The sequence below is a fragment of the Mya arenaria genome, chromosome 7, assembly GCF_026914265.1.
Source record: "Mya arenaria isolate MELC-2E11 chromosome 7, ASM2691426v1".
Classification (NCBI taxonomy): domain Eukaryota; kingdom Metazoa; phylum Mollusca; class Bivalvia; order Myida; family Myidae; genus Mya; species Mya arenaria.
Window position 1 is genome coordinate 38,348,778 of NC_069128.1, and position 22,257 is coordinate 38,371,034.

Consider the following 22,257-nt stretch of genomic DNA (forward strand, 5'->3'; position numbering starts at 1 on the left):
GTACGAGTGTGGTGAGGTGTCCAACAACGAGGACGGTACGAGATAAGTGTATAGTTCAACAGTGAGGTCTGTACGAGTGTGGTGAGGTGTCCAACAACGAGGTCGGTACGAGATAAGTGTATAGTTCAACAGCGAGGTCTGTACGAGTGTGGTGAGGTGTCCAACAACGAGGTCGGTACGAGATAAGTGTATAGTTCAACAGTTAGGTCTGTATGAGTGTGGTGAGGTGTCCAACAACGAGGTCGGTACGAGATAAGTGTATAGTTAAACTGCGAGGTCTGTATGTGTGGTGAGGTGTCCAACAACGAGGTCGGTACGAGATAAGTGTATTGTTCAACAGCGTGGTCTGTACGACAGTGTTGTAAAGTCCGTCAACAAAGTATGTACGACAGTGTTGTAAAGTCCGTCAACAAGGTATGTACAAGAGTGATGTATAATCCAACAACAAGATCTGTGAGAGTGGTGTATATTCTAACATCGAGGTATGTATGATAGTGGTGTATTTTAAACTACAAGGTATGTACGAGGTTTGTGTAGACCAACAACGAGGTATGCATGAGAGTGGTGTAGTTCAACAACAAGGTCTGTACGAGAGTGGTGTTGACCAAAAACGAGTCATGTACGATAGTAGTGCATAGTTCAACAACGAGTTCTGTACGAGTGCAGTGTACAGTCCAACAACGAGCAATGCACGAAATAAGTGTATAGTCCAACAACGAGGTCTGTACGAGAGCGGTTTATAGTCCATCAACTAGGTCTGTATGATTATGATGTAAAGTCCAACAACGAGGTAAGAACGAGAGTGGTGTGGCCAAACAACAAGGTATGTACGAGAGTGGTGTTGCCCAACAATAAGGTCGGTACCAGAGTTGATTGGCCCAACAACGAGGTCGTTACGAGAGTATTGTAACCCAACAACGAGGTCAGTACGAGAGTGGTGTTTTGTCCAACAACGAGGTATGTACGAAAGTGGTGTAGTACATCAATGAGGTAAGTACAATGGTGAAGTGCATCAATTAGGTTTTGAACGAGAGTGGTGTATAGCCCAACATCGAAGTCTATACGATAGTAGGTATAGCCCAACAGCAAAGTCTGTATTAATGGTGTTGTAAAGTCTAACAATTAGGTATGTACGATAGTGGTGTAGCCCATCAAAGAGGTATGTTCGAGAGTGGTGTAGTTGAACAACAAGGTCTTTACGACCAAAGACGAGGTTTCTATGTGAATGTAATACAGCCCCTTAATGAGGTATGCACGAGAGCGTTGTAGCCCGACAAAGAGGTATGTACGCGAGTAATTTAGTTCATTACCAAGGTGTGCACAAGTATAGTGTACAAGGTTTATATGAGAGTAGTGTAGCCAAACAACAAGGTATGTACGAGTGTTGTGTAGTTCAACAACGAGGCCTGTACGAGAGTGGTGTATCCTAACAACAAGGTCTGCACGAGAGTGGTGAATATCAGCAACGAGATATGTACGAAATAGGTGTATAGTCATACAACAAGGTATGTACAAGAGTGTTGTAGTCCAACAACGAGGTCTGTATGAGAGTGGTGTATAGTCCAACAACGAGATATGCACGAAATAGGTGTATAGTCCTACAACAAGATATGAACGAGAGTGGTGTATAGTCCAAAACGTGGTTTGTACGAGAGTGGGGTATTGTCCAACAACGAGATATGTACGATAATTTTGTATAGTTCGACGAGTTCTTTAAGAGTGCAGTGTACAATCGATCAACGAGTAATGCACGTGAGCGTTGTATAGTCCAACAACGAGGTATGTACGAGAGTGATGTAGTACAACAACGAGGTCTGTACGAGCGTGGTGAATCCCAACCACGAGGTCTTTTCTGGTGTGGTGTAGTCCAACACCAAGGTTTTTACGGGAGTCGTGTATTATAACGGCGAGGTTTCTTAAGACAGCAGTATAGTCCAATAACGAGTACTCCACGAGAGAAGTGTTTAGTGCATTAGCGAGGTCGGTAGATGAGTTGTGTAGTCTAACAACAAGGTATGTATGATAATGATTTAAAGTCCAACAAAGAGGTCTGTACGAGAGTGGTCTGGCCCATCAACGAGGTCGGTACAAGAATAGTAAATAGTCCAACAACGAGGTTTGTACTAGAATGGTGTAGCCAAACAACGTTTTCTCTACGAGAGTGGTGTAGTCCAACAACGAGGTATGTATGAGAGTGGTGTAGTCCAACAACGAGGTATGTACGAGAGTGGTGTACAGTCCAACAACAAGGTATATACGAGAATAGTGTAGCCCAAGAAAGTTTTCTGTACGAGAGTGGTGTAGTCAAACATTAAACAGTGAAGTATGTTCGAGAATAGTGTAGTTCAACAACGAAGTATGTACGAGAATGGTGTAGTTCAACAACGAGGTCTGTATGGTAGTGGTGTAAAGTATATCAACGCGGTACGCGCAATATCGATGTATAGAGCTACGAATAGGTCTGTACAGCAGTGTTGTATTGGAAAAACGGGATTCGCACTATCAATGATTAATTCGGACTATCTTAGAGAAGCAGCAGGTTTGACACGGAAATGTAGGCAAAAATCAACACAGAAAAAATGGTCTATATATTGTTAATTGTTCAGTATTGAGTAAACAAAGATGTCGATGACTGGTTTTGAAACTGCACGTACGCAGTAAACCTATTTTACAAATATCTTAAACATTGACAGTATCCCAAAATACATTTTTATGAGTACACGTACAGCGCACTGTTCAACATTAGTTGCCGGTGTTGTTTTGTTTATTTTTTTTTAAATAAAGTTGAAAGTAGCGCACACTTGTTTATATTAGATTGTACTGCTGTTCTCCACTTACACGCCAGTCTCTCGATAATAACAGAAAAAGCAGTGCAATTACTTTAACGATGCTCAAGCTGGGTTAGGGGGTGGGTCCAACCCAGAACATTTCTACAATAACACAAACACGTATAATAATATTAACGTTTCTGCAGTCAGCTTTCTATCACGAATATGTTCATACCAGACTTTCTTTAGTCATAAAATACCAAACTGCTTTATTAACTTATGATTTTCATATATTAACTTTCGTAAGAGATTAGTAAATATATATATATATATATATATATATATATATATATATATATATATATATATATATATATATATATATATATATATATATAATTAGAATCATCATTTTTATACTGTTATTATCATAATTTGTTTCAAATTATATTAAAGGTACATTATATTACTTTGAAGAAATCAAATAATGATACGGCTTACTTAATGCATAGTTTGGTTACGTGCAATTTGAATATTTTATCATTTGGAGTTTTCATTTATTTGCTATGTTTACCCATTTGATAAAATACAGATTATTTTAAATCAGCAAATATCCTCTGAAACTGTCAAGTTATTCCATACATATTATATGTGTCTAAAACTTTGCAATATTGGTAAAGACATACGTTTTTCAACTTGATGATTCTTACTTTCTTTAAATAGTCTATACGAAAGTTTGTTTATAAAGGTTGTCTTTTTATCAAACTTATTACATAATTCTAATTTACACTACTAATTTTTGCTTGCGAATTTTGATCACGTTACCCTCCGAGGTACATCAACGAAACGCGATGTCAATACAGTAGTACTAGGACGGAGATGCATACTTGGTATCGTTTGCTGTGAAGGTTTCGGAACCATAAATCATTTTCGCAACATTAAAAGGACATATTTTACTGAGAATTGTTTTTTTTAAGTCAACTGCAGTTCAAAATGTGCGTACAAATGTCATAGACTTTAATACAATTCTTAGTACGTTTTGTTTCCAATATTGAAAGAAGCCATGTATTGAAAAGTATGTACGAATATGCAGTTGCGTTAAAAATGTGTATTGGTTTAGTTTTAAAACACTGAAACTGCAACTTTAGTATACTTATTAATGACTACGAACTAGCTGTCAACCAATTCTTTCAAACTTGATAGCATAGTCTTAAAATCAAATTTGGTATGTTTTCGTACTGAACGAAACACTTAGTCACGGCCTTTTGACTTTTTTACTTTGGTAAACATCTTATTTGAAAGATGGAAAACATCGATATTGAAGATGTACAGTACTCATCAACATATATTCCACAATGCGTTGCGCTCTGATCGCGCGAAACTAAATTATATACTTTATTAATAAGACTTGATAAAGCAAAATATTTGTGAAAATATCGACAAGCATAATATAATTGATAATAAATAATCAGCAAAATTCGAAAAATTCCAAATGCAGATTGACATTCATACAGTAAAGGGTTCCAGTACGTAATTAACATATGTGACACAGGTCTTTTCTTTTCTTATCACCGAGGATATTGTTTCACTATTCGAATCTTATTCCACAGTTTACTTATATGAAACAACAATTCACGTAATGTTTCGTCAGTAGAAAGTAGTTGTTACACAAATATATACATATAAATATATGTTGCCAAAACAATGATCTTGATCCCGTTTTACGTGTTTCTCATCCCATACTTCATTTCTTGTCCTAACACGTGCTGAATATTCTAATATGTCTAAATGCTTTAAGACACGTTAACTGTTATTTTCTATACGACTTAAAATAAGCATTTGAATATGTTCGATTATGGTCAAATTATCCTAGCTCTACTCGGGTTCTTTAGCTTCATAAATAACTTGCATTTATTTGTCAAATATCTGATCTATACCTATGTTTATAACATTATTTTCCCTACCTTTTTAGCTTTCTCCATGTCCTGTTTTGCTTTCAGTAATTCTTGTTCGAGACTCCTCCTTTTCTGAAAGCATTACGGCGAAACATGTTGGTAGTGGTTTGAATTATATTGTCAGTACACTAGAATAACGGCAATACTTTTATCGAAGATGCACATAATTTGACTGACTTGAAGGTACCCTTATACATTCGTTTTATGGCAAGGACTCATGTACAAGGTTGGTTTAAATAATATCTATTTCAAAAGAACATTTCAATGATAAACAAGGTAAGGCCATAATTAATGATTATAAAGGATTTCCTGAGGTAATAATACTTGAAAGATAAATTAGTGATGTATGCACAAAACAAAATAAATCTCGACAGAATTGAGAAAAGAAAAAAAGCTTATTAGCATATTATTGTACACGGTTTACTATATATGCTATACGTGTATATATGTATGTGTAACTGGTCTCACCTTTTCTGAATTATCAATATCTTGTTTCACTTTTTGCAGCTCATCACACAGTGCTTTCCTTGTCTGGAAACATTGGAAGTATTTTGCTACATTAATTTAATTTATCAATTACGATTACTATCATCAAATTATATACAAATAAAGCTTAAGACCAGACATCAGTTTCAGGAACAAATTAAGACGAGCAACTTTCCGCTTTGATAAATTTGTATTGTGAACACGGGCCGAGAGTAAAATAGATGCTGCTTAATTTGAAACGTTGAATTAAGGTTAATAATATTAACCTATGTAATAGCGACATTATAAATATAATTTGCACAATGGTGATGAAAAATGCACAGGTTAAGTAGAACATATTCTATACAGTTTTTGACGAAAAAATATCTTTATTTAGATAATATTAAAATTAGTTTAGAACGGAGACGTTTGTTGTGGCCCTTTCGGAAAAATCACTCCTTATCGCATTGATACAAGAACACATTTTGATAATACTAGATTAGAAGTGTTCAGTGCAATTGCAGCAAATGCAACAATTTAGTGAATGTAAAAGGCTACGGTAGTTTATTTGATCAACTTGTTTTCATTTATTGACTTTCCATAATACAACATACTTAATTACAAGTGGGGCAATGGATTAGAAAATAAACAGGTTCGCTAGTACTACTGTATACAAATATACTTCGGAGCAAGATTGTATATACCATTGTTAGGACATTATTTCACAAAGGATAAACATTTGTACTGATGTGCATTAAGTTGTCATAAAGCATTGTTTTTTTATTATTCCTCCAACCCAATTTGTTCCATCTCGTTTTCGAATGACTTTCTTGTCTGAGGCATACAAGGCAAAATAGGAAGCATATGGTAATAGCGCTTATTATATTGATTTGCATGCAGAATACCAGCAGATTTTAAGTAATACACTAACACAGACCGACAACTAGATAACTTAACTGAATAATACCTTCGCACGCATATACACACATCTGGTTTTGCCAGGACTTTTGTAAATACGGTCCCTGTATATATGTACGATTCGAATCATAAAATATGTCTGTGAAAGTCTGATTTTTCCAAATTATGATTTATTTATCATGAATTACATGTTTCAGCTCATCACATAGTTCTTTTTTTGTCTGAGTATGTGTTCGAAGGATAGTTTTAAGTAACGTTTACCAAATTATTCTATCGGATTAAATAGACGTTGGAATCTGTTGGATTTAGTAAATATTGAACGTTTTACTCAAGTTCTTGCGCGTCATAAAACGACGTCAATAACTTTTATTTGTTAAATATTGTATTAGACGGTGTAAAGGCATAAAGGCGAAATATGTAGTTGCTGGTTTGGGATATTTTGTCAGTACACATAGAATAACGGCAATGCTTTTATTGTAAATGTATATAATTTGACTAAACATCATTTATCCAATAATTTCCTTTTTATTGCAAGGAATTACTGTACACGGTTGACTATACGTGCTATATCTGTGTATGTCTATGATAAGAATCATAATCATTTTTATATAACTGGTCTCACCTTTTCTGAATTATCTTTGTCTTGTTTCACTTGTTTCAGCTCAACACACAGCGCAGTCCTTGCCTGTTAACATTTGCATAACCAGCTAAATTAGCTATTAAGTATCAACAACGTTTACTATCATCATATAATATAAAGCTGAAGACCAGTGACCAGTTTCAGCAACCTATAAAGACGAGCAACTTTCCCCGTCTTTCATTCTTAAATCAGATTAGGTAGAAATGATAACAGTTTAATCCGGGAACAAAGAGGTCGTTAAATAGTTGTTTTTATTGTGAAAACAGGCCATGAACAAATAAGATGATATTCCAACCTCTGAATTAATTAGAAATAGCAGCATAATAAATCAAATGATGATTATAAATACAGTTAAGTATAACATCCTATATATACATCTTTATCTAGCAAATACTATGTTACAAGTGTAAACAACGAACTGTATGTTCTTGGCTTTCATTAGTTTCTTGTTTTAAATAACTTTCCTCAACAGTGTGCCACATAAACAACTACAAGTGGTACAACGAATAAGAATCTCAATTAAGCGGCATGTGCTACTTTATGCAAAAATACTTTTGCAACAAGATAACATATTATATTGTCATGGCCAATAGCATATTATTTCACCAAGGATTAAACGTTTATATTTATTTACTTTATGTTGTTTTACACCATTGGTTTTACTGTTGAGTATTCATCCAAGCTCTGCTTCAATATATATGCAAAAAGCTACAGAAACATGCTCAGTAGCAAAACGTTTAAACATAAACCTGGTTTAGTGGCAATGGGCAAACGCCAAAGACATAGAACACAACTCGTTCTCGAATACCTTTCTTGTCTGAGACGCCAGAGGCAAAATTGCAAGCATATGGCAATGACGCTTTTAATAAAGATCATATTTGTAGATTAAAACAAACACTTACACAGACAAACTTACATAAATGACTATAAGAAACATGTCTAAATGTTGTATTTTTACATACATTGTATTTGACCGGTCAAACGTTTATATTAAACATCATCATATTTAAGAAAAACATAAATGTAGTTTGGGGCTCAGTTAACAACATAAACTGTTCTTTAAAAAACAACAACGGAGTAATGCGCTCTAAATGATAGTTTAGTTAAGCGGCTAAAGTTTTTGACAATAGTATAATATCCAAAAACCAAACTAAATTACAAACTTTACATAATTTAACCAAATGATATAATAGCCCCTATCACATATTAGCAATATACACTACTAATGCATTTTATGTACTATGTGTTTAAGAAAAATAGTTGAAGTCCAATACCGGGTAAACTTTTACAAACCTTTTCCGATTGATCTAAGTCTTGCTTGAGTTGATTCAACAGTGCAGTGAGCTCCCGCCGGGTCTGAAATTAAACATCCAAACATAGAATAGTACTTAGGCCTCTAAATATGAGGCACGGTTTAACAGTTATTTTCCAATAGAAACATACTTGGTAAATACATGATGTTATTCTAAACAATGCTACGCATTGGTGTATAATTCGACATTCCAGACTAAATACAATAGTTGAATTGTATGAATAAATAAAGCATTTAGTGCAAACTAATTGATATTCAAAGACTTAGACAATACTTCATTGATGTTACAATCAACCCTCTTGTTGATGGTTAACTTGTTGTTTTGATGAAAATCGGTTGATAAGAAATATTACAGTTTAAAGTACTCAAACAACCGACATCATACGCGATACCTTGTTTATTTTTGCAGGTGATATGAAAACATCGTTGGAATTTCCATCGTCACTTCCTGTAACTTCTTCATGTTGTTCATAAACTTCCTCAAAATCCTCAAACAGGCATTTAAGAATAACAGTGTTTTCTTTGAAGTCGAAGCCTTTAAAAGTATGTTTGTGTTTGATTTCTTTGAGGTGGGTTCTGGCGTCCGAAACCTCTTTCTCAAAATGTCTGCTCATTAGGTACAAGCGTCCAGCCATATTATTGTCAACAAAATCATCAATTTTACTTTCCTCATTGTGACACCACTTGGTTTTCTCATCACACATTTTAGTAATATGGGAATAAGAGGTCAAGTTTTCGTTATGTTTCTCCTTTATTCCTTCCCTAATGCCACTTGTCAATTCATCGACACGTTGTTTAATTTTATTTCCGAACTCCATACATGCTTGCACACATTTATCAGCGTGTTTCTTGCAATTCTCCTTACTGTGTTCTGCTTCACCTTTCAAAAGCATAATCTCATCGTTTACCTCCATCAACAGTGACTTCATTGTGTTGACTTTCTCGCAGTCAATTTTAACTACTTCATGCAGCAAGTCAACGACTTCTTCTCCACAAGGCCGATGTCCCGAATGAAGACATCGGCCACAAATCATGGAATCATGAATATTACAAAGAAATATAGCATTCTCAGTCGGATGCTGCTTACATCTTTCTTCTGTGATGTCCCGTAATTTGACATTTGGATTTTTAGTACCATCCTCATGCAATTTTACAGCCTCATGCATAATGACAGTATGAGTTTGAAACATCTTTCCTGTCTTGTGAATATTTACACATGTTTCACCAACGTATCCACAAGTTTTGCAATATCCAACTGCAATTTCATTACTGCACATTTCACACTGAATCTGCTTTGATGCCATGTCAAATGCTCATGGAAGTTCAGGATATAATGAATTAAACCAAAACGTTCGATTTGAGTTACTGTTTTTGGTCGATTGATTGTTTCATTGTCATCACTACATCGTCTGTTAAGTATCACTGAAAATAAGAATAGGAAAATGATAAACATCATCATGAGAATGAAAATACACAATGTAATAGCAATACGTTTGTTATAAAGCCAAATGAGAGTAACGCTGTCAATGACAACATATATTATTAAGACATTAACGCCGTGCCAATAACGATATCAACCGCAAATCATAACGGCTTATTATGCGTTCCTGCGTTTTGAATATTAGAATGCGAAACGAACGAATCTATCATATAACTTTTTCATGTAAAATTACACCCATGTTTTAGATATTTGAATGATACGTATGAAAATGTCATGATGGAAGAGTATCGGTTATACTTTAAATAAATTTTTGATCAATGAGTACAGTTATTATTTAAACAATATCTTGTCCCTAACATGTATCGCAAAAACCCAACGTGCATCCTGTTTGTAGCAAGCTAATTGTATGTCAACGTCCATAACAAATATCGCATCTACCGGTAACATAGTATTTATAGCAAGCTGAATGTATGTCAACCCCATGAGATCAAGGGACGGAGAATCTATAACAAGAAACTAACGAGATTCACAAAGCAGCAGCAGTTAACATACCTATATTTATATATCTTATCTCGATTATGTAATTACCAATCGCGTTATTGAACGAAGGAAAACGCATCTTGCATAAATTTTTGATATGGCTGTCAAATTTGTTTGATGACGGGGGAATTTAGCCCGTTCGTTTGGATTAATGCAAATCTAAATCAGTGCGTTAAATAAAAAATGCGTACATTTTAGTAATAAACACAAACACAAAATGGCATGTTTGATTGAAATGTACGGGTTTTAGGGAAATAAATTGTTTGCAAACCGTGCGGTTACAAGTATGATCAGGGGCAATTTATATGTAAATATTATAACAATATCTGCATTATGTGTGTGTGTAAATGTGTTGATATTAACGGGAATGGTAATTAGAATTTTTTTCCCGTATCTAATTCAACATATGTATTACGTTTGACCAGATTAAAATAAGTAGTTAACATTCAATCAATATGACTTACTTCTTTTACAAAATAGTACATACATGATATTTATAGTGATGACAATTATTGATATTGCTGAATACACTGGCAAACATGTAGTACCTATATACCAAAAAGTAAATGAAATATACGTCTGGCTGGCAATTTCCCATGCCTTTACAATCGATTAGTCGATAGAATACATGTAACGACCTAGTTTTTATCATAATTATTCGGTAACGTCATTTGGTATTGATTATAGCCATTATAAGCACTCATAGTCGGTCTTTTTAATATAGCAATACTATGACTAACATCAACGTTATTAAAAGTCATTTTAGTCGTCACAGAATATTGAATCGTATTTAATAACTGGATCAAAAATGATAAAAAAAAGAATGTCGAATGAGTAGCTTTGATTTCAAATATTAATTCCCAATGATCTCCCTATGGTCTCTGAAGACCGTAGAAACCAAGCTGCATTGTATAAATAAAGCAAATTACTTCCTTATTTAAATAAGATCGCCTATTTAGCTTTGTTACACTTAAAACATTTGGATATCATTATTAAAAACGCATTTATCCAAATATTGAACATACTTCGAAATAAACATTTTAAACATATTGAATGTAATTAAGACTCTAAGACAAGTGAAAGCACATCAAAATAACAATAAAAGTAAGTAAAAGCTAACACTTAAGCCTCGATCGTATTTAATGTAACAAGACTTTTACTGAAATCCAAACGTAAGCACTGTAGGTAACATAAGCCATCCAATAAAGTGAATATAACTTAAAGCATGAATCTAAAAAGTTCAAAAAATGTATTCATGGATTGAATAGTGTGTATTTCAAAATTGTAAACATGATTACAGAAAACCGAGGTCAACCAACCTGCATTGCATTCAGAAGCAAATTAATTACTTGTTTAAGTTAAATCTCCTTTCTTGTGCTGTTAGGCTTAAACACTTATTTGACATCATTTAAAAAACACATTTATCCAAATATTTAACACACTCCCAAATGGCCTCTTTCTAGAAACCTATTTAAATAATTATTTAGGATAAACACAAGCAGGCATATCAAAGTAAAAACTGACGTTAGTTACTACGGGAGCAGTCAACAGTTTTGTTAAACGACGATATTCACTGTCTACATGTCACTAAAGGAATATTTTAAGAAATGACATTAACCACTTTCAATAGAAAACAGCTTTAATTAAGGCAATATATATGGTGTGGTAGTATGGATTCTTTATTTATTTCATTAAGGGACACACCCAGAAGTCTAATAAAGATTGTAGGTTTTCGATATAGATCGTGAAAAGCATAAACTAAAACTTGTTTATTTGTTTAATTAAAGGATTCCTGTTTTGATACTTCTAAGCACAATCTCTCTTTGTGAGAACACGGATGAAGAAAAAACAAATAAACAAGAAAAAGCAAATGCCTCAGATGCAACGAAGTAGAATTAAATATTGATAAAATGTGTATGTCGGTTATTATAATGAAGTGTTTGAGGCCATTCAATCGGAAAATCGGAAGATGAAACCAAGGACATCGAGCGCCATTTAGAATAGCCCGAATACTTAAATCACGGTTTATTCTTGGAAGCATAACTCATATAACTGTCGGGACAAAGTGCTTTTGACGGCAAACATAGATGTTGCATACTAACTTTGAGGTCAATGGACCGTACATTTTGTTTGCAACGATTAACAATTATTTGCAATGGTTACAAAAATAAAATGAAAATAAAAAACAACATTATAAACACCATATGGGTTTCATTAATTATCTGTTGATTTTCGCTTTCACGTTTGTTTTTGCTTAGTCGAAACATCGCGTTATAACACCAATGGATATTAAGTATCTGATCACAAGTGTCCGATAACGGACGACTCAACAGTAAAGGACGCCTCAACAACAGAGGACATTATATTGTATGTGGAAAATATCATTTTGCAATTTATCTGGGTTTTTTGCTCAAAGAGACAGAGGCATTTTGATCCAAACAAATAGTTTATTCTTGTGTGTTTTTCATTTTGGTCGAAATAAAAATGTACAAGATTTACTCTCCGTACAATGGTCATTACATTTCTACAAGTATAGTCAACAGTCATATATATACACCAATTTGCTTAAGTACTCCCTAAAATATAGGCAGCATGTCATGAATAACATACACATTATACTGTTTACAAACGTGTCAACTTGTAAGTAGGGCCAGCTAAACAATAATGAGTTTTATACATTTCAGACAGCATGAACAGCAGTTATGCAGTCTCATACGTTAGCAGAAGTGTTGTCTGTTTCGAGTCTATCTCGATGTAAATATTGATTAAAAGTGTTTTTTGTAGTATTTCTATTGTTTTAAAGTTCGGTTTGCTAGTAATAGTTTCAATTCTAAATGTTTGTTTTAGTTACACAATGTTGATGAGTTATTGACGATTTTTTTGTTGCGAAAACACTGTTAACGCGATAGCGAAAGTAGATTTCATTTACAGCAAATAGCGAAGAATAAAAATCCGAAATCGAAAATAGACGTATTTTCAGAAAGTCCACGTCAAAAAGGTCTCTTTTTAAAGTTATTCTTTATTCAACACATTAAACGTTTTTGCTTATGGGCTTAGTTTATTGAGATTCCTTTATTAATAATACAATGAAAAGTACAGGGCGAATTGTTACTTCTCTAACTTCTTATAATATTTTGCACCCTCAGTTTGCTCATTAGACACTTAGTACTAGTGAATTTGACTCAAGCGGACTCGAGAGTGTCTGAAACAAATTGTTAGCTTTCTGAACAACCGAGCTTATAATGGTTTAAACGCACAAACCTGAATTATATTCAGAAGCAAATAACTTCCTTGTTGAAAAATCTACTTTCTCTTTTGACGGTTGAAAACACTTATATTTCATCCTTTAAAGCACATCTATCTAAACACTGAACACACCCAAACATATTCTCCTATTACACACATGTATCCAAACATTACACATACTCTAAAATATCAGATTTTTAAACCCCATTTACAATCATTCTTACGGTTAAACACATCAATATAAACAACTAAGGTCAGTTGCTGAGGAAGCAGTCAACAGTTTTGGTAAGAGAGAATATTCCGTGTCTACATGACATTAAAGAAATGCTTTTAGATATTTCACAAATGCTTTGGATAGTAGACTGCATTTGTATTGTTAGTGAGTTCAATGTATCTTAATAATTATAAACCATAAACAGCATTAACTAAAGATGTATTATTTGTTTAAATGAATAATTTCTGTGTTGATACTTTTTAATTTAGTTTTGTGAGTACACGTCTGAAGAAAATCGGAATGAAACAAGAAATAGCATATACCTCCGATGAAAGAGGGTATTATATCTTGCGGATAAAACTACAATGCTTTTCTTCATGACAATAAATTGAAACATTGAAGGTTGAACTTCAGGCATTCGAGCTTCAAAATTGCCAGAATAACCGATTCAGGATTTCATTTTTGGTAACATTACTCATTTAACTGTCGGGACACAGTGCTATGGACGGCCAATGTAGATGTTACACACTAACCTTGATGTCAATGATCCACGCATTTGATCCAGTTTGCAACGTTTGACTATATTTGTTCTGAAAATTAAAGGAAATAAAAACATTGTGGAAACACATATAATGTTTATAGATATTTTTGTCGATTTCACGTTTGGTCTTTTGGGAGGTCGAAATACAAACATGTATGAATCTGAATAAACTGATCACAAGTGTCCCATGAAGGACAACGCAACAGCAGTCGATAGTATCTGGCAAGGATACAAAATCATAAGGCAATTCGCCTGTTCCTTGCGTGCAGAGAGAAGCAGTTTGTCAAAAACGAAGGGTTTATTCGTGTTTATTTCATCTTGGTGGGCCATAATAAATGTAAACGATTAAATGAGAACAGTACCTATTAAATTATCACAGTTATGGTCAAACAGTTATATATCAAAAACGATGTTAAAACGTCTTAAAATATAGACAGTCATGAAACTCGGACACATAAAAAGTCTTACAAGTTTACATTCTGTTAGTAAGACAAGTTTAAATAATCTTGAGTTTTATAATTATTACACAGCAGACACGCAGTTAATACGCTATTACAATATTGATCGAACAGCTCCCCTAAAAGGGAAGTAATAATTGCTCATACGTAAACAAAAGTGTTGTCTGCTACTAGTCTATCCTGCTTTAAATATTGTTTTTCGTACTATTTTTAGTGGTTGATAGTACGTTATTGTTAGTTATAGTTTGTATAATAAAAGTCTGAGTTACACAGCAAGTGTGTTTGAGTAACACATATTTGATTAATTATGGACGAATTTGTTACCGGTATATCGAAAGGGTAACTTGCATTTACAGCAAAATGCCAAAAATATAAACTGAAAGTAGACGTATTTTTTTAAAGTCGAATATATACATTTCTAGTCTTATTAATTTAAAATAACAATCTGATTCAAAATCGATACATACACATGTACTAAAAACATACATTTTGAGTGATAAAGCTTTACCTACTTAAAAATGCATTTACAGAATATTTTAATTACTGAAAACAAGTGTATTTAAAAGCTAAAACGCCGAATACATTAAATGGTTGGTGATGCTAAAATATTTACTGTGATCTGTAATGTCTATCGTTTCATTAGGTAGAAATTACGTGTGTATGTCACCTTCCTTTCAATTTAAACTCGGTATCCTTCATAAGAATAATTCATTTCGACTTTTTTCATCCTTTTAATATATTAAACAATTGTTTTCACTGTGGTAAATCTTATTTGTGAGTAAGAGTGCATCTTGTACATATCGGCTCATGGATGTAGTTTATTGAGCTTCCTTTAATAATAGTACAATGAAAACTGCAGGAATAATTGTTTTTTCTTTTCACTTCGTAAAACATTATGTTCCCTCAGAATGGGCTCTTTATGTTTTTGCATAACGTTAAACAAAAACATTTTACTGTACATGTACATAGATGATCCTGAATAAATCATATAACGCGCTTAATCTGGAGATATTGGAGTCTACAACAAAGCACGCACCCTCAATTTTCGGCATCAAACCAATGAACTGTAAATATAAGGATTGTTTTCTACAATATACTAGTTTCAACTTAGCAAAAATATGCGTTGACTTAAACAATATACATAATTAAAATTACGTTAAAAACGTACAATTAACGTTTTATGTCGTAAACGCCATTTACGCTATCGACGTGAGTCGACAAGCTATAATATGTTTGTAGAAATAAAGCTTCAGAATGTTACGAATGTCATGTTCATAAAACTGAGGGTTTGAGAACCCCACGCAAGTAAAGTTTGTAAAACTGAGGCCTAAGAACAGCACACAAGAGTTTTTGAAATAATGACTTCAAGCTTTAAAATGTTTAGCAGTGATGTTATATATTACTTATGTTTCAAAAAAAGACAACGATCAATTTAATGTGTCTGCGGTTTAGTAAGATACGTAATTTTAAATATTATACTGAGATTTTGAAACGTTATGTATGAACGTTTTAAAGAACAGGTGCTTCATTAGCTAATGCAGTAATATAGCTTTATTTCGCGTGACTAGGCATCAATGAAATGAGGCTTTAAAAAGCCAAGCAGGAAATGATTCATGGATAAAGACTCCTAGATGTGGTACTTGCCATTGGCTTCAAAATGTAGCTTTAAAACGTCAAATGTAACCGTTGAACATGTCTGCTGATTTGGAATGTTACGAAAGAGATGTTTGTAGAAACTTTGCGAAATGTTTAATAACTGAGACTTAACACAGTTACGCAAACAAGTTTCATATAACTGTTGTTTAAGAACACCAGTCAAGACATTTTACTGAAGTGAGGCTTTAAAATGTTACAAAGAACATTTTTAATATATTGTAAAATCACTTTTAATTTTTTTTTAAATAAATAATTAAACTATTCAAAAAATTCATATAATTAACGTCTACAGTGTAAAAATAATCGCCGCATTAATAAAGAAATCCACATGTACACGATAAACTTAATTGCTAGACGCCTTTCATTCTAAGAAAAAATATCTATTAAGTTTGTGACTTTCAATACAAATGCCCTGATTTACTCGATTCACCTAATTGCTAGACGGCTTTCATTCTAAGATAAATCGCTATTAAGTGTGTGACTTTTAATACAAATGCCCTCGTTTACACGATTCACCTAACTGCTAGACGGCTTTCATTCTAAGATAAATCACTCAATAATTTGACAGGCAGTCGTCATTAGTGACCGCTTGGGTAAATTGAATTAAAGTCAGTGCAGATTTTATGATGAATATTTAAGAGCAGGAAACAATATAACAATATAGTACGTGAGCAAATCGCATATATTTGCCTTAAATTATATTAATTTATACATATTTACAGCAATTTTTATTGACATTAATTAATTATTTTTTTGTTGGAAACACTCGTGTGATACTCTGTCAGAATCTCAGGTAAATGAGAGCAGTAATGTAGTATTATACCGATCTTTTTGAGTGAATGTAACCCAAACTATATCTCAAGTTCATGTCCTTTTGTGCAAAATATAATTAAAATGATACTGATGAAATACCTGACGGTTTTATTTGCAATCTCAAGTTCTCTTGATTCATTTGATTAAAAATGACTAATAAAATACTATCATTATTAGAATAATGTAAATGAATACAATTATTTTGATAATATGTTGATGTATTTTTGCTTACAAATTGAAACCTCTTTTGAAATACAAACATTTGCAAAAAAAAACTATGCAAGTAAGTATACTAGAACAGCTGAATGAAACGCGTTTTATTAATAATTTTATAAACTGTCATTATAGTCATATTCTTATACTAAAAATAATTTTAAACATATCAGTGCATGAACTTGTTTGAACGGTAGCAAAATTAAAAACCAATAATGTTATTTGAATAGTCGGTTTGGCCTAATACAGTTTAATAACCGACATAACACAACCAAGGTAAGTCGGTATTGCCTAATACAGTTCATTAAAATACATTACAATACAAAGTTAAGTCGGTATGCCCCAATACATTTCACTTACTCAATAACCGACACAATAAAACTAAGTTCAGAATTTCTACAAATCATGTACATGATCTAGCAATGAATATGTTAAAAGAAGCGGTATTATCAGTCAAAGTCAGTGTTTAATATAAGACACCGTTTGCAACATAGCTCGTATGTAAATAACTTAACAAATATAAACATAATAAGATCATATCGCAGTTTAAGATTAATCACATAAACTTGTAATGTAACACTCTAGACCGTAACTGGGAATGTAAAATGAAATATTTAACTGTTCCCTTCATCCTCAATATTTGCACAAGATAAGCGGGTTAAGGTATGACCCAAGGGTAAACATATCATATCACCTCGATAGAGTGCATGTAACTAGGTCAGTAATAAACTCATGGGAGAAAACTTGGGAGTATATTATTAAATTGAAATCTTCAGTAATCTGCCCTGTACTCATTTAAATATTTTCAATTACCGTTTTCACGGTAGGATATGGATCAGAAAAGCCGTTTTTATGAGATTGTAAGTGTATCATTTTTTTCAATGCGTCCGTCTAATCCTGACAAAACATAGATATACTGACTGACAGTTTATTTCTGACATGCATATTTTATTTCGCGAAAGAATATATAACTTACAACGAAATAGGTAATACGTACATATATAAAAGCACTTCATACAAACAATCCAGAAACACACACGTAAAAATTGTTTTAAAACTTTAGTGTCTGATGGATTTCAATTAAAATGCAAAATCTGCCACATTTACTTCTAATCAGATGTCTTTCATTCATATGATTAGCAGTCATCGCATTTTAAAATGGGCCATTCATCTTTTTTCTTATATTCATTTATTTTCAGCATTTATGATAATTTGACAAGAAAAAGTTATTTTTTTTTTTATTTTTGCCTCAATTTCTTTAACCTAAGCTTAACAACTAAAGTAGCTAAAAAAATTTTTTATCCTAATTTGACAATATGAAAATATAATTATAATGTTACCAAAATGAATTTTCTTTAATGTTCAGATAGTATGTGAATCGTGCACATATGATACCAAACCATAAACAGTTGACAATATGAAAAATTGTTTATAATGTTACCAATATAAAAGAATGTACTTTTAAAGTCCAGATAGTATGTGAATCGTGCAAATATGATACCAAACCATAGACAGTTAGCTTAGCTTATTCCTGTTAGAAACTTAAAATGTTTCGAGAACTGGGGCCTTGTAAATACAAGCGCTACCATCTGATCGTTTATTACCATGCCGATTACGGCATTAATATATACATTTCTTCAATAGCTGATTGGATGTCACAAATGCCCATGTACTTTGAACGTTCATCATAAATGCGTTGAATAGCACCTGTATAGTTTGTGCTGATATTTACAAGTGTTTTACACGGTATATTTGAAGTCCAACGTTTATCATAGAGGGTGGCAGTGATTGCAAGAATTATAAATAAACTTGGCGACAATAATGTGCGTTTTTATTATCTAATATTTTAAAGTTACTTGTAACGGTTTTGTGTTTTACCACACCACGATAAAGCACCGAAAACACACATTCTATGTAATAATGCGTTTTGTTGTCTGGACATGTTTCCTTTATATTGCCCTGTATGTCGACTTTAATTTGAACCTGACTCAAACATACAACGAAATCAGCTTGGCCTAATTTAGTTCATAAACTACATAACAAAATTAAGGTTAACCGTTATGGCCTAATGCAGTTGAGTACTTAATACAGTCCAATGACCGACATAACACAACTTAGGTAACTCGGTATGGCATAATGCAGAGCAATTACCGACATAACAAAACTGAAGTAAGTCAGTATGACCTAAAACCGTTTAGTATCCGACATAACAAAACTGAAGTAAGTCAGTATGACCTAAAACCGTTTAGTATCCGACATAACAAAACTGAAGTAAGTCAGTATGACCTAAAACCGTTTAGTATCCGACATAACAAAACTGAAGTAAGTCAGTATGACCTAAAACCGTTTAGTATCCGACATAACAAAACTGAAGTAAGTCAGTATGACCTAAAACCGTTTAGTATCCGACATAACAAAACTGAAGTAAGTCAGTATGACCTAAAACCGTTTAGTATCCGACATAACAAAATTGAAGTAAGTCAGTATGACCTAAAACCGTTTAGTATCCGACATAACAAAACTGAAGTAAGTCAGTATGACCTAAAACCGTTTAGTATCCGACATAACAAAACTAAGGTAAGTCGGTATGGCCTAAAACCGTTTAGTATCCGACATAACAAAACTAAGGTAAGTCGGTATGACCTAAAACCGTTTAGTATCCGACATAACAAAACTAAGGTAAGTCAGTATGACCTAAAACCGTTTAGTATCCGACATAACAAAACTGAAGTAAGTCAGTATGGCCTACTGCTGTTCAATAATTCAATAACCGACACAGCAAAACAAAGGTAAGTCGGTATGGCCTACTGCTGTTCAATAATTCAATAACCGACACAGCAAAACAAAGGTAAGTCGGTATGGCCTACTGCTGTTCAATAATTCAATAACCGACACAGCAAAACAAAGGTAACAAATTCTACTTATCATGAATGTGATTGCTATCTAACATTGAATATATTAAACAAAGCGTTTATATCAAAGTCACTTTTTAGTATCAGACACTGTTTGTAACGTAGCTCATTAATGTATAACTGTACAGATATAAACATAAAATGTCGTACCGCATTTTAATAATAACTTCTTATGTGCAAATCGTACAAGTAAGCTATATATTTACCTGGTCCTTCTATTTTCCATATTTTCACAAAATATGCGGGATAATTTATGACTAAAAGGTAACCATATCAGATGACCTAGATAACGTACATGTAACCAGATAAGAAATAATATCATGGGAGGAAACTAGAGTGTATGTAATTAGATCGATAGCTTGAGTAGTCTGCCCTGTAACATTGTAATATTTTCAATTACCGTTTTCAAGTGAGAATATGGATCAGATATACCGTTTCTGTTGGATTGTACGTGGTTCATTTCGTTTCAATGCGTCCGTCTAATCCTAAAAGACATTAAAATACTGACCGACAGTTTATTTCTGACTAGAACAATTTACTACGCGGAAAGAAGTTATGACCTACAACGTAATATGTTAACGCGTACATTTATAATAGCACTTTATACAAAGGAAAACATTACGGAAGCACAACACGTAACAGTTGTTTTTCAAACTTAAGTGTCTTATGGATTACCTAACGATTTAAAAGGCAAAATCTGCCATATTTACTACAGATTAGATTTCTTTCCTTGCATATAATTAACAGTCATCGTATTTTGAAAAGGGCACTTCATCTTTTTTCTTATATTTATTTGTTTTCAACATTTATGATAACTTGACAAGGAAAAGTTATTTATTATTTCTTGCCTCAATTTCTTTAACTTAAGTTTAACAACTAAAGAAGCTTATTTTCTAAGTTATCCTGTTTCGACAATATGAAAACATTTTTATCGTGTTACCATATAGAATGTCCTTTTAAAGTCCAGAAAGTATGTTAATCTTGCAAAAATGATAACAAACCAAAAAACAATTAGCTTATATATATTATTTACTTAAGATGTTTCGAGAACAGGGGCCATGTATATAAGAGCGCTACAATCTGCTGATCGCGTATAAGCATGCCGATGACGACATTAATGTATACATCTGTACAATTACTGATTGGAAACAATATGTATCCATGTACTTTGAACGTTCATCATAAATAAAAAAAATGGAAAGCGCCTGTTTTGTTTGTGCTTATATTATTCTTAACATCAATGTATTTTACTCGGTATTTTTTATTTCAGTCAACTTCATTTGATATGTTATTTGTTTTATTGAAAAGTTATTGCGTAATACAGGGTGTTGTATAATATCTGTCCTTATTCTATACCATTATATATCCTACCACATCAATATAAAACAAAACGAAAACTATTTCATATAGTATATGTATTAATTGTCATGTTATATACAATATGAATGTATTATAGTCCAAATTTCGTCCAAATGTTTTGATATCCAATCAATTACTTCACCTGCTGTGTGTAGAGTCGCCCCATCTTGCTGAAACCATGTATCGCCTATATTCAAACCTCTCCTCTTCAATGCTTGAAATAATTTATTTTTAAAACATTCAGGTAGCGATCCTTATTTATAGTCTCAGCATTACCCCCATTATCTTCGAAAATGAAAGGGACCACAATACCGTCTTTACTTAAGGCGGCTCAAGCTGTTACCTTTTCCGCATGCAATGGTTTCTCAATGAAATAGTCAGGTTTCTCAGTACGCCAATATCTATAATTCATCTTGTTGACCTGTGCAATTAAATAGAAATGGGCTTCATCAGAAAACCACAGTTTATCAACGATATTACAACGATAATTCATCACTCTAGCAAATGACAGCCCACTAGCGATATCAGTTGGTTTCAAATACTGCATTATAGAAATCAGATAAGGTACAAGGTATTCCGCGCTGATCGCGGGCGTCCAGGATTTGCATGTCACATATCTTCTTCAGAACCGGAATCCTCAAATCGCTTTACAATTCTCTCATCGTTTTCACAACAGTTCTCAGTGATTTACTTCTGAATTATAGTTTTACAACTTCACAACACTGATCTTTGGTCGGTGCCATAATGCTAATAAGCCGACAGGAAATATATTTTGATTATCATATCGATTGGCAATACTATGACAA

At 33.1% G+C, this 22,257-nt stretch overlaps 1 protein-coding gene across 2 annotated transcripts in view; it reads right to left on the minus strand.

Annotated features, from left to right (window-relative positions):
* The window catches only part of LOC128239790 (uncharacterized), a 40,238-nt gene extending 26,701 nt beyond the window's left edge, over positions 1-13,537 (minus strand). For both annotated transcript variants that reach the window (XM_052956225.1, XM_052956224.1), the window contains exons 1-6: positions 13,301-13,537; positions 8,451-9,480; positions 8,040-8,102; positions 6,729-6,791; positions 5,192-5,254; positions 4,733-4,795 (exon numbers count right to left, since the gene is read on the minus strand). In XM_052956225.1, the coding sequence (XP_052812185.1) occupies positions 4,733-4,795; positions 5,192-5,254; positions 6,729-6,791; positions 8,040-8,102; positions 8,451-9,362 (1,164 nt within the window). In that variant the 5' untranslated portion in view covers positions 9,363-9,480; positions 13,301-13,537. The remainder of the gene's footprint in view (positions 1-4,732; positions 4,796-5,191; positions 5,255-6,728; positions 6,792-8,039; positions 8,103-8,450; positions 9,481-13,300) is intronic.
* Positions 13,538-22,257: the final 8,720 nt, after the last annotated feature.